Source organism: Aulonocara stuartgranti (genome assembly GCF_965226115.1).
Source record: "Aulonocara stuartgranti genome assembly, chromosome: 20".
NCBI lineage: Eukaryota > Metazoa > Chordata > Actinopteri > Cichliformes > Cichlidae > Aulonocara > Aulonocara stuartgranti.
The window spans coordinates 13,863,240-13,889,619 of NC_138956.1; the positions used below are offsets into that span (position 1 = coordinate 13,863,240).

The 26,380-nt window shown below is 41.1% G+C and overlaps 2 protein-coding genes across 5 annotated transcripts in view; both read left to right on the forward strand.

The window, feature by feature from the left end:
* LOC309697331 (uncharacterized protein) overlaps positions 1 to 26,380 on the forward strand; it is a 521,790-nt gene that overhangs the window by 17,752 nt on the left and 477,658 nt on the right. The window lies entirely within an intron of this gene.
* On the forward strand, positions 5,400 to 26,281 carry LOC309697336 (carbohydrate sulfotransferase 11-like). 4 transcript variants are annotated; one of them, XM_082519187.1, is made up of 4 exons: positions 5,400 to 5,957; positions 22,687 to 22,766; positions 23,157 to 23,321; positions 23,443 to 26,281. In XM_082519187.1, the coding sequence occupies exons 1-4, from the start codon at positions 5,864 to 5,866 to the stop codon at positions 24,121 to 24,123; spliced, it is 1,020 nt and encodes a 339-aa protein (XP_082375313.1). In that variant the 5' UTR covers positions 5,400 to 5,863; the 3' UTR covers positions 24,124 to 26,281. The 4 variants fall into 4 exon arrangements, with proteins under 4 accessions (XP_082375313.1, XP_082375315.1, XP_082375316.1 ...); XM_082519189.1 differs by having other exon boundaries at positions 23,160 to 23,321; XM_082519190.1 differs by having other exon boundaries at positions 5,401 to 5,957; positions 22,690 to 22,766; positions 23,160 to 23,321.

Genomic DNA, 26,380 nt, shown 5'->3' on the forward strand with positions numbered 1-26,380 from the left:
TGTGGGCGATGCACACATGCACATGGAGGTTTATGTTGTTGTTTCTGAGTGTAGACAGGATTGGAGAACATCTTTCTGACCATCAGTGCTCACATGTTATGATACTATAACTGTCTCCTCCCTGGATGTGTCTTCTGTCACGTTTTCATTCTTTCCTGTGGGACAGTTGCCCCTCTCCCTCTCTTTTTCTATTTAACTTCCATGCTATCTCTCTCCCTTTTTTCAGTTTTGGCTAACGTATGTAAAAGTTATATATTTGGCTGCTCAGATGGAGTGCAGGATTTACAGAAGAACGAAAAGCTGTTTATCATCAGATCCTGACAAATCACAGTTCTGAAGTTACACAGTAATCGTGTCACCTGATCGTGAGTCCCATTAGATTATTGCAAACAGATTATATATTACAGATCAGAGAGAAGAAGGAAAGAAACACATTCAAGAGATTTGCGCTGTTGCAGAGCTGTATGCCTGCACTTGTGTTCATAATGGATCGATTTCTGATTAAAAATGAATACTGCAAATCCATCATCTCACTTTGGTTTTTGCATTGTTGCTATCCTTTGATGATCTGAAAAGAAAACTCCTGCAGTTGTATGTCTAATGAGGTCAGCTGCAAAAATAAGCGTCCATGCGCCAGATTTACTGACCCCATCCTGGCTTTAAAGACCTATGTTTGGGATTTCAAGAAGGGGCGCAGCATCAGTTTTTCTACAGAAAGTGGTGGGAACAGGTTTGACTGCATGTGTGTTTGTTTGTTTCCCCTTCATGGCACCAGATTTTGGGGGAGAATATTTAAACGAATCACATAAAGATTTGAAGCTTGCAATTTAATGTTAAATTTAACACACAAATAAAGCACAGAAAAGCTGAGAGTGCAGCGCCAAATCTTTGACTCAGTGACTCCTCATGCTGAGTGCGCACATACACACGAACCATTCAGCTGCTCCCTTATTTACAAGGGCTCGACACAGCTGGTAGCTCCGCATCTTTTGATTTGGCTGACTTTTACACCAGACGCCCTTCCTGCAATCCCCAAAGGATTTGTGTCAACTTCCAACCGGGTATCAACCCGGGAATCTGTCACTTTTCCTGTAAATGTGCAAACCTTTACAGTTGATTTGTGTTTGATTCTTGAAATATAACATTTGACTTTAATAAGTATCTCCAAATCATGCAGACCATAAAAAACCCCAGAGCGATTGATGCCAGTGACTCTGTAACAGTATCTTCATTAGCTCACGTTCATCTTTAGTTCTGACAGTAAATCATGTTTTCTGTTCTGCACGTCGTCCAGGTCCACTGTTATAGACAGAGTTCAGGCTTATATGGTGGGATAGTTTTCAATAATCTGGCTGTCCTCTGAATAAATCTTACACTCCACCTCAGTCTCAGTCCTCAGGACCTCACACATAGTGTCCAGCAGCTTCTGTCAAAAGACTTCCTCCATCCATCTAACCAATCCAAGGTAGTTCACCCTTAAATAAACCTCATATTGATTCTTCTTCAGCCACTTCCTGTTTGTTTCTTAACTGGTGCACTCCAGAGTACCTAGAGAAACCCACTCCAGGAATCTTCTTGCTCTGTGCATGCTAACTACCCCACTACCATGTCATCCTATTACAGATCTCTTGCCTGTCTCAGTGCAAGGGGTTACACAGTGTGAGAAATGGATCTGAACAGATTTGGGTTAAATTTGACCGAGAATAGCATTAATTTATAGTTTTCAGTTACGTGACCAACTTGCTGCCCTTGCAGGCAAAACACTTACTCCTTCAAATCAGCAAATAGTAGATAGTGGGCGGTACTGCAGAACAAAAGTGTTGTTTCTTTCGCCCGTCTGCAGCCAAGAGTATTTGGATCATTTGTCCATGGAGGAAAAATGAAGATATGAAGAGAAACTGGGAATTTTGTGGCTTTGGGATCAAAATTCTACCCCAGCAGCTTTATTTAAATTCCTAAAAGTGCCAGCTTCTCTCCCAGAACAGATGTTGGTGCGATACTCTACGCCCATCTGGCAGCAATAAATGAACATAAGTTGGTTAGTGCATCTGAGAGGTCAGCAACTATCTGGCATTATTGCTAAATTTAAACTCAAAGACATGCAAAGTATGGCTGGAGGGCAAAGGACCCTGCTACTGTTTTTGCCCTCCAGCTGGGCGTGTCCCACGAACTCTGACTTCATGTGAAAACTATGGACTGTAGTATCTCTAGAACAGCATAGATGGTTGTGTGTGTGTGTGTGTGTGTGTGTGTGTGTGTGTGTGTGTGTGTGTGTGTGTGTGTGTGTGTGTGTCATGGTCCTGGGTCGTTGACCCAGCGTTTTGTTTTGTGATTATTTCCCTCTGTTCTAGTTATTCTGTGTCCTCCCCCCTTGTGTCCGGTTCGGGTTCTAGATTTCCTGTTTTGTTCTGAAAGTCTGTGTCTGTTGTCATTGTGTTCAGCTTGTGTCCTCCAGTCATCATGTGTATTCAGATCAGCTGTTCTTCCCTCCTGTGTGCGATTACCTGATTACCTTGTGTGTGTATATTTAGTGGGTGTCGGTCTGTGTTTGTTGTCGGCTCGTCTGCGTTCATCCATGTATCACTGCGTTAATCTACATTCATCTGCGTTCTATGGTGTTCCTGTCTCTGCGTCTCTCTGCCCCGCACCCCTTTGTATGGTCCCAGGTTTGTCACTTAGTTTCTCCCAGTTTAGGTTTCCGTTTGTAATTACTCGTGCTTCATTGCCTGTTTTTGCCACTACCACCCTGTAAATAAAACGTCATTCGTATCATCAGTTTGCTGCATTTTGGGTCCTCCTTTTCCTCCACACCACACGGCTCCCTCCCCCAGCCGTGACAGTGTGTGTGTGTGTGTGTGTGTGTGTGTGTGTGTGTGTGTGTGTGTGTCTGTGTAATTTGAATCCCTTTAGGACAAGTAATCAAATTTCAGGTTTACAAATTGCATTTAGGGTATTTTTGCTGGTGTCAAATGTCAAAACAAAATTTTGCATGAACACAAGGTTTGGTAAATATTGCTCTAAATATCATGATGACAGCTTTGACTGCTCTTTTTGGAATCAATTCCAGCAATAAATGCAGTGTGAAATTACATATCATTAGTCAAACCTGTGTTTGACAAGTCAAAATATCTCCAGTGAAAGTAATTTTTTGCTCTTCATAAAGGAAAAGTTTTGGAACCTAAGCTAATTTGGTTTTCAATAGTTAAATGAATACACTGACATAACTCCCATACTGCAGTATTTTAATACATTTAAACCTGGCCTGCAAATTACATTACATCAGACTCTAAATTCATTTTTGTCCTCCTGATCATAGCTGTGGCCTTCACAGCATCAGTGCAAATACCAAAATAAGCAGATGGACACATCTTCATAGCATCTGCAGGCTATAAAGCTAGCTAACATGCAGTGCAATAGCCTTTATTCAGAACTTAAACCAGCATGCTTTTGCATATTTAAAAAAAAAAATCAATAATATGTTCGAAATTAAAACTCTGTATCCTCTTAAAGATTGGTAATTAGCTGTTTCACCTGTTTTTATGCTCGTTACTTGAAGCTGGCTTACTACGGCTTTATTTGCAAAAACATAAACAAAAGCACTTAGTGTAGTTACACACTGTTTATGACAATAAGTTGCCTGAAATGTTTGATTGACTGATATCTGCTATGCAAATCTGCAGGTGTGCAGATATGTGTCTGTAGCGATTATAAGTGGTGTGTCAACTGAACTGAACTGAACTCAAGTCAGGAAATAGAGCCAGAAGAATAGAGGCATGAGCACGTCTTTTCTCTATCCTGAATACAGTCAAACGATGGGTCTCTGCTCTCTGAAGAAAAGTAAACTAATACTGCAACTGCGGTTATTAGTAGCAAATATCTGAGAGACTCTACGCTGTGTGGTAACACTTGCAGGAAAACAAATTTCTCCATACATGACCACAAACAATAGATTGAAAGTTTTAAAGATTAAATTAGAGAATGATAAAGGTGTTCTAGACGTGTTCCTCAGGCCAACTAAAAAAGCTCTGGCTGTAAGCAGCAGACATTTACCACAGTACTAGTTAGTGGGCTGGTGATGAAACTCTACTCCAAGCCTCGTGGGTGGTCAGCAAACCATGAATCGGGGAGAGTTGAGTGGTATAAGCTAACATTGACCCCAAACAACCACATAATCTGCCAAACCATTCTTAACTATGCCTCTCTCATTCTCAAGTCTCAGATCTCTCTCAAGTGTTTCCAAGAAACCCAAGAGGCGCTGCACATTGTAGGCCTAATGATGGGCATGTGGGTAATTACAGCATTCTCAAATGTGGCAGCACGAGTGGTTATACTGCTCACACACCGACCTGGCACCTCCTCACTGTCTCAGTGTCTGCCACGTCTTTAGCCTTTGTTCGGGCTGGGTCCTGCCATAGATGTGTGCTGTTTGGAGTACTAAGGTACACTGCTGTGCTCTTTTTTTTGTGTGCATCGGCCTTTTATCTTGTTCGGGAATGAAAATGAGCTTTCTGTAGGGATGCTTTTGATAAAAATCTGTTTCGTTTATTGGACTCAAGCCCAGTTTCTATTTTCTCTTTTGATGATTTTATCTCCATTCTCTAGGTAACTAACTGAAAATATATCCACTGTAAAACTTGTAACACTCAACACACTGTACATGACATTTGAAGCAGTACTAGAACTCAGTAACTTCCCCGAGGCCTGATAGTTAAAAAGTATGTGTATGTTCAGAAGGGAAGTTTAACTAGAGTGTGAAAAAAAAAAACCTGGTGCAAAAATTGCAATTTATGGAACTCTAGATATTCAAATCTTGAGGTTCAAGAAGAGGATTTTAAAAAAAAGAAATAATTACAAGGAAGTTAATAACACATTCATGTATTCCATGTATTTTTAATACATGAGTTGTTATTCCTGGTGAAGTGATGGCAAAATACAACTCAGCCTCTTCACTATCTGTTTTGTATGTTTATTTAATCTGAGCATTTACGTATTCTTTTATTTATGTAAGTTTAGTGATTTTTTTATTTTGCTAAAAAAAAAGCCATTGAAGCTTTACTTGTTTTATCCAAATACTTCATTGAACTGTTGCCATTTATACACTAGTTGTAGTCAAAGACAGGACATGCCATGGCTGTAGTGCGATGTTGCCTTCAAATGCTGGTCGTAAGCCGAATAGAAACATTCTGCTAATTAAAAAAGTATATAAAGTTTAATGCGAATGTACTTTTTTCTGCCTGCCTTTTTTTTTTTTTACAACAGTGGGATGACACTTCTTCATTTTCATACAATACACAATACTGCGACAAGTATAACTACATTACATTAACTCAAAAAACCTCATCATGGCCAAATTGTCCTGTTGTCCCTGAATGCAGCATTGATGTGGGAGAGTACGCATGAGGAGAAGGGGGGTGTGACGTCATGGCAAGGGTGCCCGGTCTCCAGTTTGGCGGAGGAGAAGTTTGTGTAGCTTCGACAAACTCTACACACCACAGGCGGGGGTAGCAAATAGAGCTAAGAAGAAACAGGACTGTTAATAACTTTTGGGGGGACTGTAATATCAACATGACATTATTTCCAATGTTATCTAAAGTGCCATTATAATTAATATTGTTGTTCTTGTTGTTTTTTTTTTAAGTAGCGACCAGAGCGAAGTGGATTTATATCCTTGACGTTACAATTAACGGGTTTTATTACTGCGCTGTTGTTTCTCTCTGGTTGGGCGTTTGCTTCCCGTAATTAATGAATAGGTCCATATCGCTTTCAAGTGTCTCGTATCTGCCATCGGGCGGTCTCGCATGAACTGCGTAGAGGCAGCGAAGAGGGGGGGTCGGAGGCTCCGTCAGCAGAGCCGGGCTTCAGGATGAAGATGCCTCGGGGAGGACGCCTGTTTCTGGCGACGTGCCTCGGCTCGCTGTTCGTTCTCGTGCTGTACTTTCAGAGCATCACTAAACCAGGTAAGCCCACACATATATATTCCACTCACTGGGGAAACAGTGAGTGGGGTACTATTTAACGAACATTTTTTTTAAATGTATTTAGATACGGCAAATAAAACTGTGTTCGATATATTTTGTGGTTATCACAAGGAAGGAGAAAGCAGAGGGTCCGCACTTTATTGACGTTAGCTAAGCTAGCTCTTCTTCTCATTCGCTGTCGTGGAAAATATACGCTGGTGTAACGAGTGAAAGAAACTACAGATAATTAGGCACACACACTGGATTTAGGGTTTAGGGCAAGTGAATGACTAATTAATAGCGAGGAAAATACAAGTTATAAAGCTCTTCGTGCTTTTTGGTCTTGTGGTCTTGCTAGAGTCTGCATCCTTTGCAGTCAATTTTGCAAAACTGTGAAGTTTTAACGGTGGCATAATGAAGCGTGAATAAGCTCACATGGAAAAGGTGTAAGGGTTTGAAAGCCCTCTGCCTTTGGAGAGAGAACCCCCCCCCCCCCCACACACACACACACACACACACGCACACACAATTATACATACATACATACACACACATATTCCTCCACCGTGACTCTACTCTCCTCCTTTTACCTCTACTCTCCTCTGCCTTTGTTTGCTGGGCAGCACAGAGAAAAAGGACTGCAGACATCCAGGGTGAGGAGTAGGGGGGTGAAAGAGATGTCCAGATGATGGATTTGTGCCTTGCCATGCATACTGAAGTGAAGCAGCACATGCGCTTAGAGAAGAGGAAGAACAAATATTTAAATTGGTTTGTCAAGGAGAGAAAAAGCAGCAGAGCACAGAAACCAGACAAATCAGCTGTAAGCGATATTTTTGTGCAAGAGGATTTTCCATCAGTCGGTGTGGGGATTTTTTGTTTTTTGTTTTTGTTGAACAGTATCCAGGGTAACACTGCACGTATTAAGGAAATGGCAAAAGAAATAATCACATGCACCCCCTGAATATCAAAAAACACACACCTGAAACAAAAAACAAAAAAGCTTGAAATCACATTTTATGGCTTTCAGTAGCAGACACACAGACCACATGTTGCCAACTCCACAAGCAGCACACTAAAGCACTTTCATTGACCTCCCCCTTCCATCTACAGATTATATACCCTTACTGGTTGACCCATTGAGGCTTGGCTGCATTAGAACCCGCTAGTAGCAAATGAAAACCACATGAAAAGCAGGTTGCAGCCACAATAAAGAAGACTAATTAACTGGATGTCAGCAGAACATCTACTGAGCGTGAATTTAAAAACCGAGATCCAAGCGTTGTTTAATTTACCTTTTTCTGAAATGAAACAGGGCACAATCTTTAGCATCTTTAGATACTTTTCAGCCTACTCCCTTTAGATATTCATAAGGTATTGCATTTTTCCATAGTTCAGATCTGTGGTTCGATCCAGAACTCGTTCCATAAGCCCTGGTGTCACGAAGGATTTTGTGATGAGTAACCTTAAAGAACTGTTTTTCCTGCAGATGCTTAAGTAGAGAAAAAAATGGATTTAAGACCTGAAAACGTGATGATTAACACAAATGTTGCAGACAGTTAATGGGATTTCCATTGTGGCTTTGGTACAGTTACACTGACCATAAAGTCGTGTGTCATGGTGTCCTGGATCATCCCCGTGATTTCTGACAGATCAGTTAATAGTTTTATCTTTGTGCTGGTTTCCATTTCAGTTCCTTGTCTGTGTATAGTTGTTTTTTTGTTTCAGTATGTGCTTGGTCTCCCTTTCAGTGTACAGCGTATGCCTGTTAAAAATGAAGGTTAGTTCCCTATAGGGATTTTCCACTGGTACCTTCTCGGCTTGACATAAAGCAGCTCAACTCAACATTTTCCATTACTATCAAGTACCACCTAATGTGTGTGTGTGTATACCACCTAATGTGTGTGTGTGTTGTTGTTATAGCAACATGGTCAAAATACCAGTGATGTCATTTGTATGTGACACGAATGCCAAAACAATGGAGGACGTCGAGGTGAAGGTACCTGCTGCTCATTGGTGGCGTTTTGTCAGACTTTGATTTTTGTGAAGGACATGCCCTCATCATCACTGACTTTAATCATTGATTGAGACTAGCTAATCAGTGGCACGCATTCTGTTGATGCCACATTTTCATATCTGCTCAGATCACTTGGATCCCCAGTTGAGCACTACTAACAAAGTGCCTGTTACCAGGTACTACCAGCTCATGGAGAATGCTTAAAAGTTGAGTCGCGTCGAGTTAAGCTGACCTCAGCCAACCCTTCTTTCCTTAGTCCCCCCCCCACCTTGTTACCTTGAATAAGTTTACCTGTGCCTTACTGTCCTTCTCAGTTGTGTAGGTGTTTAGTCTGCGTTAGGTTATCATTGTACTTCTTCTTTTTAAGTTTCTCTACTTGTGAATGTAGAGTTTTTTTGACAACGTCACGGTTACAAAAATCTGGACTTCAGATGTGTAGCAGCGGGTTGGGAAACAGCTTAAATATGTTAGCAGCTTTGCCCCGTAGTTAATTTGCCATGTTTCAAAGTTGTTCTGTTTTGTGACTTAATAATATGTATCGAAGAACAGATTTATTGGGAGTTCAACTGTGTGAAAATGTTGGATAATTGAGGTAAGACAGCAGAAGAAACACAAACAATTGTAAACAGCTAACAGAAAGCTAACTGAGTTTATCTGTACTGAAGCACAAAGTAACATACACCCAGTACTAGGGTTTAAAAGAATCAGTACTCATGTATTAATAGTAATTTGATACTAAAATGAATATTCAATTACGATATTAAATTGCAACCACTGCAGGCAGACTTGCACATGGCTTCTTTTTTCATTAACAGCTGAAGTAATTAACGTTCATGTACTGCAGGGGGAATTTAGAGAGGTAAAGCTTCCATTTTAGCAGGTTAAGCAAGCTTAACCTGGCCACACGTTAACATTAGCAGTTTATTAGCAATTACCTGTTAGCCACATTAGCCATCTGTTATCATTAAAGTAGGGGCTACCAGTGTGTGAGTCGCAGATAGGATATTGAGCAGTGGCAGATACACTGGCCAGCCACTTGGCTGTTTGGGAGCAATAGAGTTCTGAGTGTGGAGAACTAATCCGAGCAAATAAAGAGTGAAATTGAGAATAGAGCAGTAGAATCGGATGGTTTCAGGTTTGAAGAGCAGAGCTGAGGATGTAAAGAGCTGAAAACTGAGGTTGAGCAGTGTGAACGCTGGATGCCGGGAGATGTGGACAAAATGATAAACTTTAACTCTTCTGTTTTTACAATAATTTCTTTGAATTTATTTATTATTTTGTTCAAGTTCAAGTTCAAGGTTCTTTATTTGTCACATGCATAGTTATACAAGTATAACACACAGTGAAATGTAGCCTGACACGCTCCTCGACATGTGCAAAAATTGGGGGGGGGGGGGGTGTAGAGGAAGAACATTATATATATATATATATATATATATATATACATACATATAGTATATACACTGGGTGAATGTGCAGTAGTAGCAGCAAGCAGGTGAATTCTGTACATTAATATGAATAGACATCTGACTATTTTACAGGATAGACAATATAAACATATTTAAAGTTAAAGGAATTGAAATGTACATTGTGCCTTGGTTTAGTGTCTGGAAGAGAGTCCTGTCTCAGTCAATTATAGATGATGTGAGCGGGCGGGTGTGTGTGTTTAGGGCACGGATGGCTTGGGGATAGAAGCTCCTCTTGAGTCTCTCTGTCCTTGCCCGGAAGATGCGGAACCTTCTACCAGATTGCAGAAGTTGGAACAGTTTGTTGCCAGGATGGGACGGGTCCTTCAGTATCTGCGCTGCTCTAGTCCGGCATCTCCTGGTGTAGGTGTCCTGAAGAGGGGGGAGAGCAATCCTGCAGCAGCGTTCTGCTGTACGGATCACTCTCTGGAGAGCTTTTTGGTCCTTCACACAGCTGTTCCCGAACCATGATGTCATGTTCTGTGTGAGGATGCTCTCCACAGCGCCTGTATAGAAAATCCTGAGGATCTTTGGAGAGACCCTGAACTTCCTCAGTTGTCGTAGGTGGTACAGGCGCTGCCTAGCCTTTTTGGTCTGGACCTGAATGTGCCCATGTCAGGTCTGAGGAGATGTGGACACCAAGATACTTGAAGGACTGCACCCTCTCCACTGGAGCTCCATTGATGATGATGGGCTTGTAGTCTCTGTGCTGACCCCTTCTGAAGTCCACCACCAGCTCCTTGGTCTTGCTGACGTTCAGCTGGAGGTGGTTGTCCTGGCACCATGATGCCAGATTCTTCACTTCATCCATGTAGGCCGCCTCATCGTTGTTGGAGATGGCACCCAACACCACTGTGTCGTCAGCAAACTTCACAATGGTGTTGGAGCCGTGGGTGGCCACACAGTCTGAAGTGTAGAGGGAGTAGAGCAGTGGCGAGAGGACACATCCCTGAGGTGCTCCTGTGTTGATGGTGATGCTGTTGGAGAAGCACCTGCCCACCCTCACCACCTGAGTTCTGCCAGTGAGGAAGTCCAACACCCATGCACACAGACGGCTGTTAAGTCCCAGATTCCTCAGCTTTGTGAACAGTCTGCAGGGCACTATTGTGTTAAACGCTGAACTGTAATCAATTGTAGCCAGCTATGACGTCAATTTTAAAATGCAGGTAGTGAGCGGTTCAGCCTTTTACAGTATGCGCTATGTTTTATTTATTTATTTTTTAAAGCTTCTTCGTTTTAACATTACTAATTCCATAATTAATCAAAGGTTCATTTGTAACTTGTCTATAATGCTCTTCTTCTCCAGTCAAAAAACCTATTTAGATGTGTTAATACATTTTACACTAGTGGTAGGCGGATCGATCCAAATATCGATTTTATAGACACCAAGTCATCATCAGTATCGGATCGTCACTAGCCTGGTGAGATTGATTCTTTAAGTTCTGCTCTTATTTGCAATGCTGTGCTTTCGGCAAAGACGAAACAGCCTGGTCGCCGGACTCGCCGCTCCTGTGTCAGCGCAGGAGCGGCTGTGAGGAACCTTGGGGTCACTTTTATTAAAGTATTTGGGGTATTTGCTACAGCTGTGTAAAATACAATGCAGGTGCTTTTCTTTGTCCAGGTTTTATTTGTTTGATGTTTGAAAGTTCTTGAAAAGATGCAGTTTGTCTGGCTGTTTGACATGTAACATTCTGAAATGGTAGCTGCTGTGTGATACCTTGGAATGAATTCTTTTGCAGAAATAAATCAATAAATCACCAATAATAGAGCAAAAGTGGGATGTCAGTCAGGAAACAAACCACACAACCAACAAGGAGCTTCTGTATTTAGCCTCACTATTTTTGCGTTTTCCCTTCGTTTTTGGAGCAGCTGATAACAGCACAGCTCTGAAAACACTTGCAGGCATGCGTTTTAACGTGAGACAATATGCCATTGATTATTATATAGATTATAGTTTTTAGTTGTAATGGTATATGATAACGATAATGGTATATGATTATAGACTTTCAACTTGTTTTCAGCTGGTTCTAAACAAAATTCTGGACCATAGCCACAGGAAATGCATTTACACACCAGGAGCATTTAACACACATTTTGACGAGATACTTAGTCTTAGATATTCTTTCTTGTATTTGACATCTGGATGTCCCCATCTGATTGTGATATCAGTGACAACAATGTGATCGGCTAGTAGAGCAGGGCGATATCACCAAAAATATTTATCACGATATACATTTGAAAATTTGCGATGACGATATAACTGACGATATAATTGACACTAGACAAAATACTTTACAATCCACAACTTTATTAGTACAAAAAAAACCCATCAATGTATTTTCACTTAAACAAGCAGCTGTTTTTTATGTGCATTAAAGTTATATAAAAATGTAACAGTGCAAATGTAAATTCCTTGCAGACAGTTTAACCAAAAGGCATTTCCAGTGGAAACTGGCCGACATATCCTCAGCATAACCATGTTTAATATCCACAAAACTTAAAAAGAGGTTATACACACACAATACGGTAATATTATGTTGAAGCACAGTACGTATCACTCCGCGAGGCTCCTGCCTATGATAGCCGTAATGCTCCAACAATCCATCAAGCGGTGCGGCTTCGTAGCTTAGCAAAGTCGTACTAAAACATTTGACAGATTTCGAGCACCGTGTACCACATAAAATCGGATTATAAGGGGCACTGTCGATTTTCAGAAAAATCAAAGGATTGATTTTAAGTGTGCCGTATTTTCCAAAAAACACGGTAATAACGACGGCCCGCTAGCATGGTCTACCAAAAATAGTGCTTTGTCGTGTATCTGACGGACGAAAGCTAAACCAGTTCCACACCACTGAAGTTGCAGCATTTTTACAAACCAATTCTGGTTCATCCGTTTCATTCAACGATCCACTTTCGCTCTTCTCATTCTCTGTCGCCGCCATGCTTTTTCCACCATGTGCGTATGAAAACAAAGGTACTGCGCATGCATGTTTTACCCATATTCTATCGCAATATTTAATTTTCTTATTGTTGCCCAACATTATTCACCGGTATTACCGTGAACGGTATGATATGGCCCAGCCCCATCGGCTAGTGACAAGATGATCGGATGGAGCACAGCAGCACCCATCAGCAGCGGCGTGCCTAAATTAGCTGGGGAGTTGTCTTAGCCTGTAGGAAGCTAACAGCAAAGTTTCATTTTGGAGGAATTTCTCCCTGACTTGATCACCAGGTTCTGTTTGCTGAAGTGTTTAATTTAACCAAAAACTGAGATCAAATGAGTTCTGATAATGATGCTTGATCTTGATGGTCTCACTATTCTTATGTTGTTTGTTTGCAGGTTTTTAGTTTGCTTACATAACCTGTTGCCACCAACTTAACTAACATTGTTTCACTACATCTGTCTCTGTGAGGTCCCCTCCACATGTGGCATGTGTGAGAGGAGAGGTGAAATGAGGTGTACTCAGAACAAAGAAAAAAAACAAGATGAAAAAAGAAAATGAAAGTAAAAGGCAGCCAGTCTAACAGAGTTGCGAAAAGACTATTTGTAATATATTTGTTGTTGTCCTTTTGTCATTTATTATCTTATTAATAAATTCAAGTTCCAGAAATTGATGCTGTCGGATTTATTTGCTTTTCTAGTTTTATTAAATTAGGAAATTAATTTTTAAGTCGAGTCTGATGCTGCCTTACACACAAAAGACTGATTCATTTATCACAGCAAAAGGCAGATACATTTGTTACCTTAAGCCAAGGTTATCATATCAAACCAAAGCTGGATCTGGATGGTGCCCTAATAAAACCAAGACTTACAAGTGACAGACTTCCTTGTGGGAGTAACCAGGTCTTAGCTGCAGTGGAAATCACTTCCAATAATAGTGTGACTGTTGGTGAAGGATTGGGTAATCAGTGTCAAACAGTGTGGACAGTTGTGTGTGGTTGGTGTTACTTCACTGTGGTGTTTTCGTCACATTAACAGCCTTTTGAATTCTGTAACACTTTGCCATCCCAGTACAAAAATAATACTTGATCTCTACAGCTGCATACAAGATTATTGTCAGGTCTGAGCGATATGGATAAAAGTCATCTTTTTTTTTTTGTCATTTCAGTCAGTACTATACATTTGTATCATGATGAAGATTGAATCACTAAAATCACTACATCTGACAAACCTGAAGCTTCATTTTTGACTCCTAAGTGGGATTAGGAAAATATAAGGTGAATCTTGGTTTAAATATTTTCTATCAGAAGCTGAACATGATAAATGTACTATAACACTGGACAAGAAAATGTAAATAAATACCATGGGTACGTATAATGAACTAAAATCTAAATTCTGGCAAAAACTTAAATTATTACAAAAACTGCCTGTGAACTGCTGTCAAACTGTTTTAAATTGTTGGGAAATAATCCCACAAATTAAAAAACATTGATAATTTTCTGCAGTATCCTCAGGACAATTTCCATAAGGTGAACATAAACCAAAGTGACATATTTGCTGAATTCTCCATGGGAGAATCTACTAGAGATGGCACGATACCACTTTTTTATGTCCGATACCGATACCGATATCATAAATTTGGATATCTGCCGATACCGATATGAATCCGATATAGTGTTTTTTAATCAACAAAACTGTTTTTTAAAATATCTTGCTGCATTTTGCAAGTCTGCAAGTTCATACTCAAGTTTAAAACAACAACTACACTAAAGCTATTCTGTTATACCTGTATACAAAAAAAATATTTCATAGTTCAGCAATACTGATCAATCTAATAAACTTAGACCTACACCATCCTCCCTATTCTGGTATTTTAAAGAGTACTTAGCGTAAATATTAAGCAACCTAACTAATAGGGTTCCAACTCCCAGCAACAACAAAAATAAATAAATAAAAAATAGGGAACCACCCCTCACGCTCCACCTCATGATGCTTAATCGACGTAATCAACCTTAATTTGATGCAGTGTGAAAAAAAAATGCACAGAAATCAATTATTTTTCAAGAAATATTAAATAGATTCAACATCTTTCTTCAACAAAATTGCAGACTGCACAGATGGTACCTTCCCAAAGGAAAATGTACTATAGCTTACTAGGGTATATATATTAGACTTAATAGTCACTATATACAGTAATTGACTTCTATTCATTTTACATCAAATTAAAACTTTGGGTGTCAGATAATTATTTATTAAAAGCTAGACATTTTAAATGAGAATAAGAAAGAAAAGTATGTCTTTGTGCCCCCTTTTCCCAGTTAATGCCCTATCGGCCCCCCTGGCTAAACTTTGCTAGATCCGCCCCTGCACAGTTACCAGCCGTCAGCTACGTAGAAAAAGATCCTGGTGTAGAAAGTAATATTAAATAAATTGTAACAACAGCTTATCAAGCTTAAACGTGCTGCTGTTGTTCAGCCGCTGGTTTGCTCTTTCTGGCGCAAAGTGGACCAAAAACAAACAAGAGAGACTCACGACAGAAAAGCCGATCAGCTGATCATTAGCAGTTTCACGATTGAAGTAGCAGCCGGAGAGCGAGAGGTAGTCGCTCGTTAAGCTTAACGTGGGAATGCTTTACAAACATTCAGAGATGGACTTACACACTTGCTTTACTTCTCTCGGGATAACTTTGTCGGAGATGAAATGCCGGGTTGCTAGCGAAGCTCCAAATGCTATCCAGACCACCGACAGGTCCCGCATGCCACAGCTGCTCTATCGCGTGATGCATACTGCTCCGACGTTCTGAGGCGAGTTACGGCGTGTTGCAAGTTTTGTGAGGTGCTTTCGTGATATTTAATGGATCGGATTACATTTTTTATTTTTCTCCGATATCCGATCCAGTAATTTAGGTCAGTATCGGACCGATACCGATACGTAATATCGGATCGGTCCATCTCTAGAATCTACTGAGGGCTCATGAAAGGCAGTATAGTCTCATTGAAGTGGGCGGTGACACTCATGCATGGGTCAGTTGTGTGACTTGTACATTATCTAAACACTCAAAGTCCTCATCAGGTTCCTTTTGATCCCCTGGGGTGTAATGTTCGATAACACTATGGCTAGAGTTTTCGTTCACATTCTCAGTTGTCATTTTGTCTTTTGTCTCGCTCACACTCCTGATGAACCAGTATGCAGCAGCCCAAACATTAGCACATTTGCTGCTGCCGACTGCTCCTCCAGTGCTCTGTCTTGTGTTTGTAAACCCAAAGACTTATTTCCAACTCTGTTCCAACCACATGACTCAAGAAAGTACAGTACAGTAGTCCCAGCAGCGACAGGAAGCATGGTGCATATAATTGTTGTGGTTCTATTGTCTGACTTCCTAAAACAACACCCTCGGTTGGGAGTTTAAGAAAGTAACACAAAGTCCTGTCCAGAGTGGTCTTATGAACTCATTTGCCCAAGTCATGTCATGTGTTACGCCATTAAATGCTCACTTAGTTAGGAATTTGACTGAAATGAGATTGTGATGTATATTACAAGAGGCTTAGTGTTGATGTTATGACTGACCCTTTGACATCAATGAATATATTGTGTGTCTAATTCTTGATCAGCAGTGAACTATGGTCAGGCAGTTTAGATTGACAACATACAGTGTCCATGCAGCCACTGCAGGGGGATGCTTGGACAACCAGGTGATTAATGTGAAGGGACACAAAATTTAATATGATATAATTTTTAAAGAAAATAAGCAATATTTAAGATACTTACTCTAGATTGCATTGGGTTGGCCTCTAGTAAAACTGTTAGGAACCTTGGGGTCACTTTTAGAAACATCCTCTCTCAGAGTGATGCTTGTTCCTACATTCATTACTTTGCTATTGTTATCAGGTTGGTCTAAAAGTTTCTGAAAAAGCCTTCAGTTGATCCAGAATGGAGCAGTGAGAGTACAGACAGGGAGTAGAAAGAGATCATATATCTCATATTTCTTCTCTTCATTGACTCCCTGTTGAATCCAGAATTGAATTTGAATTACTTGTGCTAACATACACGGTCTGGAATATCACTCAGTGAGCAATCTCACCAAGATCTGTTAGGCAGAGGAAGTCTATATTCATCATTCCACTTTAAAGTGTGAACAGTAAATTGGTTTGATTGGTTCCAGAAGCAACATTACCATTCCCACTTACATTTTACTGTTAGCTCTCCCCCAAAAGTCAAACAAAAAGATTTGTGACACTGTTGAAATTTCCCTGACGTAACCTGTTTCCACCCGGTCTTTTTGATCAAACACATCACTGTTTGTACAAGAATAGAATTGAATCTTTTGCCACTCGTTCTTCTTTCATGTGGCTGCTCTGACCCAGCTGAGCTGCCTCAGTATCACTATGCGAGTGTCCTTTGAGCATCTAAACATGTGTGTTGTCAAACCAGGAGCACATGTGTCACCTTTAAAAGTGCTTTGAACTGCTTCTGTCGCTGCGCTAATTTAAAAGGTTTTGTGCTCTTTCAGTTTGACACAGGAAACCATTTTCTTTCATCAGCATAAAATTTACAGTTTGGTCCAATTAAAAGATGCAAAGCATCATTTTGTGTGGCCAAGTCAGTCGTCCTGCCATAGTTAATATAGGGTTTTGATTTTTTGTCATGGGATTTGCTAGAATCATCATTTCTGAACATGAATATTTTCTCCGCTCACGGTGCTGTTTGCTCTGTGTTCACCCTCGCCGGTTTTATTCCACTTCATTTGCTGGACAGCTGTATGCAACTTTGCCTGCTGTAGGGTGGTAAAGCCTCTGTGTCTGTGTTCCCTAGCTATGGGAAACAATAGCAAACTGTCTGCTCAACAGTGATGTGCCCGTGGCATCTGAACAATATGAGCTGTTCTGATTTACGTTTTAAGTCTGGAGTGGACTGTTATAGCTGCCACCACACACAGGAAACTGAATTCACCGAATGCGAAAAAGCAAACTGTCAGCCATGACTGACAGAGTTTTGAAGGCTGTTTTGACAGCCATCATTGATGCCAAATCCTCTCTGGGTCTTGTGACAGTGATGGATTCCACATCAAAGCTCTAAACAGCATCATCAGGGCCCACTCTGTCATCTCACCCATGCACAGACTGTGGGGATTGTTTTTCACCTAAACATATTGTAGACAACCACTGTAAACCTTTGTCATTAAACACATATACAGACACAATCTTTGCATATCTATTCATACATGTAGCTTAATCAAATAAACTAAGTACACTCTTCATTTGCATGTGTGCACACCGCCACTTATCACTAGCCACTGACACTGATAACAGTGCAGCTGCTGTGACGCAACAAGTGATGTCTTTAAGGTCTCCAACAGAGCCAACAGCTCATTAGAGAGCACATCACACCATGTGCTACACCTGTTGGCAGTTTGTGCTGTGTTAGTATTGTAATGTAAAAGGTGTTAATATGGTTAATAAGGCTAGTGTCTTAAGTACATAAAGATGAAGTTATTTATAGTCAGCTTAAACTGCATTGGTGCCATGTTTTTAGCTTTTTAGCGCTGATGTGTTTGTAACATTTAGACCTGTGTAAGAGACCGGAGTGCACTGGTCACATTGCAGAGGTTCACACAGGATTGGATTCTGTTTGTGGCAGCAGTGCGTGTACCCAAACCTTAAATTATGTTTTTTATGAACTGTTCGAGTTCATAAAAAACACAATGTCATCTTAGCGTCTGAACATTTTCTCAACAGTTGCATCAGGAGACAGAAAATTAGTTCAAACTGGAGCTGTACTGAAGTATGCCTGACTTTATCTGACATGTTTTACACAACTGTGCTACTCTGTAATTATGAATCAGACGTGTTCAGCTTCTTCTTGTGTAAGAATACTGACAAAGCCGAGCTGACAGTTGCTGGAGTTGGATGTCGAACGATGTGAGGTTTCACTGAAATTACTGGAACGTAAAAAAGACTTTTGAATGAACCGTGCTGAAACGCAGATGGGCAGAGGTGTAGAAACAATAAAGGCAGATGCATCGACAGACTGTTAGCTGCAGTGATGTCTCAGATAGATCAGTTCATTACATGCTACATGTTGTTTCAGAGAAGATAAATTTCAAGCGAACCTCAAGTCTGACATCAGATTTTTCAGGTTTTTCAGGTGAAAAAGGATGTGATGACTTACAGGAACTGGTTAGTCAGTGCATCTGCTGAATGTTTGTAAGAGGTGTGCAAGTAAAAGTAAGAAGAATAAGAGTAAAATGGAAAGCGGCTGCCAGCTCGCTAGTGTCACTTAGTGTAAAACTACCAGATCTAGTTTGTGTAATCACCAACATCTGCAGTCTGTAGCACATGAATGTTGTGACACCGTGAATCGGACTCTGCCTGGTGACACGTTAGTCTTGATAATGCTGTAGTCTTTCCTGCCTTTGTCAGCTGCTGGTGAGCCAGACTTTTATTTACTTCACATAAAATACATTACATTTCCTCTTTCTTACAGCTCATGGAAACTAATAAAGATAGGCCTTCTTTTGAAGTGCAATTAAGCTGAATTATACACCCATGCAGTACAAGTGATGCAGCATAATTTTCTGTGCCTTGTATGCATTATGATCATAGAGGTGAAGAGGTTTCCAAAAGAGGAAGCAGCTTCTTTGCCAGTAAAGCAGGGTTGTGATTTGCCTTTGTAGAGTGGGGACAAAACTGCCATTATTCCAAGTCCCACAAGGGCTTTTTGCATGTAATGAGACTGGGGCCTCTTCTGCTCCTCTTCAGCTATGGGTATGTTGTCACTTCCTGATATGAGAGGAAGTGGTGGTTTTCTGGTGGAGTGTGATAGAACACTCTACACACACATACACATAAAAAAAGAAAAAAAGAAACTAAGCTTCACAATGATCAGAGCATAGTAACCACAGATGTATTCGTGGTCATGTGATGTATTATAAAATATCAAAAAAGTTGGCCTGATAGAGGAATTCGTGATTGAACAATTTAGAGCGGACCGTATACACCCATATTTAGAAGTTATGCAAGTAAAGTGTGTGTCATGTTGACTACAAACTTGACTTAGATATTGCAACTGTGCTTATCAGCTGCAAACCACAAAAACAAACTAATGTATTGAGGGAAATGATATTTTTTGGCTGCACAGATAGCAGTGACCGGGGTTTATCTGTTCACATCAATTTGGCAGTCAGTGAATATTAAGAGTCTGTCTTAATAATAGAAAAAGAATAAAGAAACAAATGCGTCCTTGGCACAAAGAGGAAATAAATAACAGCCCGAGTCCTGTGTTTGACAGGCTGGTGAATAGATTTCTGGGATCCACAATGATTTATACAACATGTCACGATTATCCATCGAGTAGCTCTTTAAACATTACACACTGACTGACTGACTCACAGCCTGTAGTCCAGCTAAAAGTTTTATAATTTGATATTCAAATATCTGACATTTCCAGTTCTGCCATGATAGTGATACCTTGACTGTGGATATCTGCTAAGTGTGTTTTTCTGAGTAGATATGTGAGCAGTGATCTAATACTAGTGTTAAACTATAATAGCTATGCTCCTTGCTCTGAGACCAGTAATCATTCAGGTGTGTGTAAGGCAGCGTCAGAGTCCACTGAATGTTGATTGCCTAGCATTTTTAAATAAATACAAAATTATTATAAAAAGGTGATCTAAAAAAGGTGATATAAAAGGTCATGTGTGTTTTATTAAAATAATAAAACACATATTAACATTATTTAACTGAGTTATTTGCTGTTGTCTCACTTCAGCACAGTGTGAAGTGGGTTTTTAGTTTCCACATCCACGAGTCCACTTGGGCTTGTGTGACATAAATTTCATCATCAGACAGTGACTGTGTCTGTGTCAGCAACAGAGTGTAGGCTTGAGAGTGCCTATTGCATACTACTGCCATTTATGGCCATGCTAGTTTCCCCTTTCCCTGCTTTCAGTCTCACTGAGTGCATCTCCTCAGACACTTGTGTCATGTATTGAGTGGAGCTGATGATCCAGTTGTTGACATTGGATTGTGGCCTATATTTGCCATTTCCTGAGCTTTCCTCGTGACTTTGGCATGGATAGAAAACCCAAACATTTCATGTCCATGTAGCGTTTATGCTCAAAACAGACAGTAAACTATTAACAAACCCTCCACAAGTGTCTCTTGACCTACTTTCCAGCTTCCTGAGGAAGTGTCCTGGGTTTGCTGAAGGCTTATCTCCTTAATAATCGTGGACCTGTGCTGTAGACTGAGGGCTCACATGCCTTATGTATTTTAATTATAAATCTCTCGAAGTTGCTGTCTTATTTTAAAGCCTTAGTGTTTCACATCTACAGGATGCCACTTTGCAGTTAGTGTGACTTTTAGCCTGAGTGCTGACAAAAAACATCTTTACTGGTTTAGACAAAATCATATCAGAAATGACATGTTCTTTCTTTTGGCCTGGTGTGGATTTTCGTTATGTATCCAGTGAGTCCAGGAAGACTTGATGTCTATCTGTGCGTGTTGCTGATGATGTGGCACAGATTACCCAGAGGAAGTGGAGGATTTTGATGGTTCATGTGAGCTCACGCAGAGAGGCTGTGGCCCAGGCAGAGGTTGTGTCTCCACAGCCTCTGCCTGCCTTGAGCTGAGATACGCCGTCTTCTTGTTGTGTGAGTGCACATTACACATTTGCTCTGTCACCATTTGTTCTCCTTTTTGTGTTTGCTTCTTCCTCAAAATGGAAGGAAGCAGTTATGATTTACAGCTTCGTGTCAATCTGGAACATGTGACAGTGTTTTTGTCAGACCAGAATGCACAGCTGATGGGTTTTTAAACATTTCAGAACAGCAGGGGTTCAATTTTATTTGTTTGATGTAGTTCAGTAGAAAAGAAGAGACACAGTAGGAGGGAAATGGCCTCCGTCTCCATCTGGATTCCATACTTACAGCCTAGCCATTCACCTTGCTGGTTAATATTCTTTCCATATGATGGTATGGAGACACCCCTCCCCCCAAAATGCTAAACTGCATAAAGCACACTTCCCACATTTACTTACCTCTGTCTTACTCTGGCGTTGTGCCTGATATAAAGCAGCCCTCTGCATCATTTAGCCATATGTGCAAAACAAATTTCTGTTCTCACTTTAGTGCCATTAGCTGCAGACCTAAACACTAACACTGTGTTTGCAGGGAGGGGGGGTGGAGGGTGGCATAGAGGAATGGAAGAAGAAGACAGATGTGTTTACAGAGGCTGAAGAAGGAGGAAGGGCACAAGTATCTAGACTCTCGCAGATCGTCCAGGTCAGCCTAACACCATTCGCGTCCACAGCTAACTGTTGTGTGTGTTTGTGAGCAGGTAAAGGTCTTCTTAAAGCAAAGAGAGGCTAAAAGAGATGTGTTAATAATGTAGGTGTTGGAGTTTTATAGAATCTACAGTATAAATGAATGGTGGGAGATCACATCATGACTGAACGGGACCAGCAGATGGGTGGAAAGTTGGCTCTGTCCGTAACTCCATTTGGACATCTTTACAGCGAAATTTAAACTTGTGCAAATATATGAGATGCTGTTTCTCATTAGTCACCTACATGCAGACTGAATTTTGAAAAAATAACAGTGAAGTGGTTACACTTAAATCAGTGGTTGTGGATATATGACACACCATGCAGCAGACTTGCTGCAGAACAACTCTGATCCATCAGAATGAATGCAGGACCTCTGGAGGTGTCCTGTGGTGCAGAGCGGGTCCTGTGGTTTATGGGGCAGGACCTTCATGGATTGGGTTTGTTCCAGTGCATTTATCAGAGCGGTGTATGGTGAGTTTGGAGTTTATAATCAAAGGCTTTGGCATTTTTTCTAGGCTTCATTGCTTATTTGGACAATTTTTGTTGCGTGGTGGAGCTAGGGGAGACCACAGCCTTGGGGAGTGTTAAGCAACATTAATGCACTTTTCAGTACTCATAGCCGTTAATGCTTTGAAGCGCTCACTGCTTTGTCCTCCTTTGTGACTCTGCAGAGGCAGAAATGAACGTCCTCCATTAAAATTCAGTCAGGAAATACTTTACTCAGATCACCCAAACGAGAGCTTTCACAGGTTGTTTCCACATACACTTCTACACAGTCATTCTTTGTTTTGCACCCAAATGAGTTTCCCCAATGCTGAATATTATTTAGTGCAGGTTTAAGGCACCACTGAATTACTGTCACTTTTCAGACCTGGGAGCAGAGACACTCTGGAGTATGTGATCAGCGAGATGATCAGTTTTGTCCACTTCACGTCTCAGAGGTTTCAGTGTCCATTTTAGTAAAACATGTTTGTTGTTTAAAAGCAGAAGCTGGTTTGAAGGCTGTCACCAGACCAGGGAAAAGCAGGACAAGTCCGCTGCAGACACTTTATAATGGAGACCAGGTGAGAACAATGGCACATATTGTCCCACCACACACACAATCGCACACACATAGTGTGACTTGAGGGCTACAACTAGTAGGTAGCAAGTTTCACTTTCACTGTACAGACTGTACCAACTGCAACATCTAAAGCTCAGTACTTAACACACTGTAGTATTAAACATAATGCAAAATGAACACTTAGGCTCAGGCTTCCAGTCTCTGACGAGATGCTGCATTTAGTTAAATCACTTTAAATTTGTATCAAGCTGCTTATTAACATTCAAACATTCAAAAATCCTTGAAGGAGTTAAACTCTGTACTGACAGCTGGCCTTCAGCAGTTTTTAAAAGGCTTTTGTTGAAAGTTGTTTGTGCCTCTTTTTCTCTCTCTGCATCGTCCTCATCACAAGCAGCTGGAGCTGTTGGCAGCTCACAAGTCCCTCCAAGGCCGCAGGGAGCTGCTGGAGCAGGCATGTCTGAGCCACACGAGGAAGCGCCGCGTGCTCTCGCCCGAGGATCTCAAACACCTCATTGTTGACGACATGCATGGCCTTATTTACTGCTATGTACCCAAGGTTGGTAAGCACGTACAGATGAAATGAAAGAGGTTTGAGAGAATGTGAGCGGATTGGATGATGATAGAGGGAGACAGGTGCATGTTTTTATTTCACAGGTGTTTCCTTTTCTGACTTGCAGGTAGCCTGCACTAACTGGAAGCGTGTCCTCATGGTCCTCACCAGCGACGGCCGCTACACCGACCCCCTCGCCATCCCCGCTAATGAGGCCCACGTCGCAGGTAACCTCCGCACGCTTTCGGAGTTCTCGGTCGCGGAGATCAACCAGCGCCTTCGCAGCTACCTCAAGTTCATCTTTGTGCGGGAGCCCTTTGAGCGGCTGGTGTCAGCCTACAGAAACAAATTCACGCGCAGGTACAACACTGCCTTCCACAAACGCTACGGAACTAAAATCATCCGCCGGCACAGGCCCAACGCCAAGCCGGAAGCCCTCGAGAAAGGAGATGATGTGACTTTCCCTGAGTTTGTCCAGTATCTTGTGGACCCTCGGACGCAACGGGAGGAACCTTTCAACGAGCACTGGGAGCGGGTGCACTCCCTCTGCCACCCCTGCCTGATCCACTACGACGTGGTGGGGAAATACGAGACTCTGGAGCCCGATGCTCAGGCCGTGCTCAGATTGGCCGGAGTGGAGGGGATGCTTCAATTTCCAACGTCCGGCAAGACGACCAGGACAGACGGCCACATGGCGGGGCGTTACTTTAAGCACATCAGTCCTTTCTTTCAGAAAAAACTGTTCAATCTGTATCGCATGGACTTCATGCTCTTCAACTACTCCACACCAGAGTATCTCAGGACTTGATGAGCATCACTTGTCCTTTCAGGCACTTTTGTGTCGCTCCCTGCCTCGGAGTGGTCCACCACAAGCAGAGACTTGACACTGGGACTCTCCAAGGAAAACAGTTAACGGCTGTGGAGAGTGACTGGATTTTCTGGTTTCAGTAAGTGAAACTAAAAACTGCCTAAGAAGACAGATGGTGTGTGTGCTGTGATCTACTGAGTGAGGATGGAGTTTGTCTTTAGCACAGCAGACTGCAGGTGACACATCATCTCTTTACAAACAGATCCTTTTTGTGTTTGTTGCAATTTCTTGCCAAAGTTTTGCTTCATCAAAATTAGCAAGCCTTGCTTTGACTTTAGTTTGAGTGTTGTAGAGCTGGTGAAATGTGCCTCATCAGCATTTTTCTGCAGCTCTCGCTACAGATTTCTTTTCTTTGTTTTTGCATCTTCTGAGAGGTAGTGAGCCAGAAATGAAACTTGAGAAGAGCAGGTTCTCTTCTCACAGGTAAATGTGCTGACTGTGAAACTGAGCACAGTGTTGCCGTCTCTTAGGAAGGCTTTTATTTATGTCAGTATTTATTGTTTTGGAGAGCAAGGATGTCGGGCTCATTTTTTTTTCCCAGAGGAAATGATTTTCTTTTCTTAAAGAACAAAAAGCTTTTCCCTTTCAGAGTCAATATCTTTTTGCCATGTCAGCTTTTGCACATTAACCGATGCTATACCAGGAAACCGTCAGAGCGTACCACATCAGCCTCCTGCTTTAAAACTGCACAAATCTCGCAGCTCTCGTTCACACCGGCTCCCACAGATCCCAGAGTGATTTCCAGTCGTAGACGCTCCCTCATTCCAGTAAAAGTGTGTTGCCGTCCCTCATCTATCATGTGCCTGTATTTAGCTCTGAGCAGGTAGGCTGAACAAACAACCACATAGCTGTGGTCAGGGCTGCGTCCAGCCCAGGACTAGCCCTGGTCAGAGCTCCCCTTGTTGGGCTGTAGGCAAGCACACCAAGGTTTAATCCAACTACGGTCACCGAACAGGCCTCGTTCAGTAAATATGATCAATACACTGTTTGACCTTCATTAACTCTTTGAAGACAAAATATGCATTTAAGATGGACTTGAAATATTTGCCAAAGATAAAAATAACTTGTTTAAAATTCATATTACCTCAGATATTTCCTTGCAAGCACTATAAGTGAGAGACAGTTTGTATACCCATACATATCTTTTTATATCCCAGCGTCCACTTAAATTATAGGAAGATTAGATTATGCTTTAAAAATAACTCCCAAAGGCATTTCAAGGTGCCTTTAACCAACAATAATTGGGCACAAGATAAGAGATTTGGATCTCTCTTAGACGAATAAACTGAAATCAAACCAAACAGTGCTTTGATTCCTTACAATAATCTGAATATCTCAGTGCTACAGTTTATCAAGATTAAGAGCTGGGATTACTTAGTCTTTGTAGATATTTGAGACATGATCTCAAAACAACAGATGCGAACGTTTCCATAAAAAACACACCCACAGTTTGCTCAGTGTACACTGAAGCTTTGGCTGTTTATTCTTATCTGCACATCCTTCTGTTTCTTTTATAAAGTATGTTTAATTTAGTCAGACACGTGCCAACCTTTATTATTTTCCTGTAATTACGCTTTGAAAAGTGCAATATTAGTACGTGTTAAAAGTTGTCTTTATTCAAGCCTTAATTTTGTGCCATATTTTATTTTTCTATTCCAGCCATGGATTACAGGGTGTTCCTTTCCAATGCTTTCCTGCATAGCAGTTTGTAATTTAAGTCGTAATTTGTAAGAAGCTGCAACTTGGCAAAACCTGATTACACACTTTATTTTTTTCTTCTGTTTTATGATCTACTGCACAAAATGTATGTTTCACCTTTTAATTTAGAATCTGCTAAGTTTTCATCTCAGATGCCCTGACGCTGCTGTGTGGGACACAGCTAGCCAAAGAAAACCATTTTCTGTAGAAATGTTCTTTGAGTCAGATCTTTGTCATGGTGAGTCATTGTGAAACGGCAAACAGAGCACAATCTGAAAGAATCTCTCATGCAATTGTGACACCAAGCTGTGAATCTGATAACTGAAGTGCACTTGCTGATGTGATAGTGAATGACTGGTTACCTTGAAGTTTTAAAAAAAAATATAAACCCACAATGACAGCGCTGTGTGTGTCTGCTTTATTATTATGACAGTTGTCCTATAGTTGAACGCCATTTGAACACAGCTGTGCAGAAACTATATTTTGTGTGGTTTTTTTG

Bases quoted from the DNA above. Each gene is read 5' to 3' on its own strand.
- LOC309697336 (XM_082519187.1), top strand. From the start codon at position 5,864: ATGAAGATGCCTCGGGGAGGACGCCTGTTTCTGGCGACGTGCCTCGGC. The intron at 5,958-22,686 runs GTAAGCCCACAC...GTTGTTTAAAAG, and splicing joins TCAGAGCATCACTAAACCAG to CAGAAGCTGGTTTGAAGGCT. The intron at 23,322-23,442 runs GTTGGTAAGCAC...TCTGACTTGCAG, and splicing joins TTTACTGCTATGTACCCAAG to GTAGCCTGCACTAACTGGAA.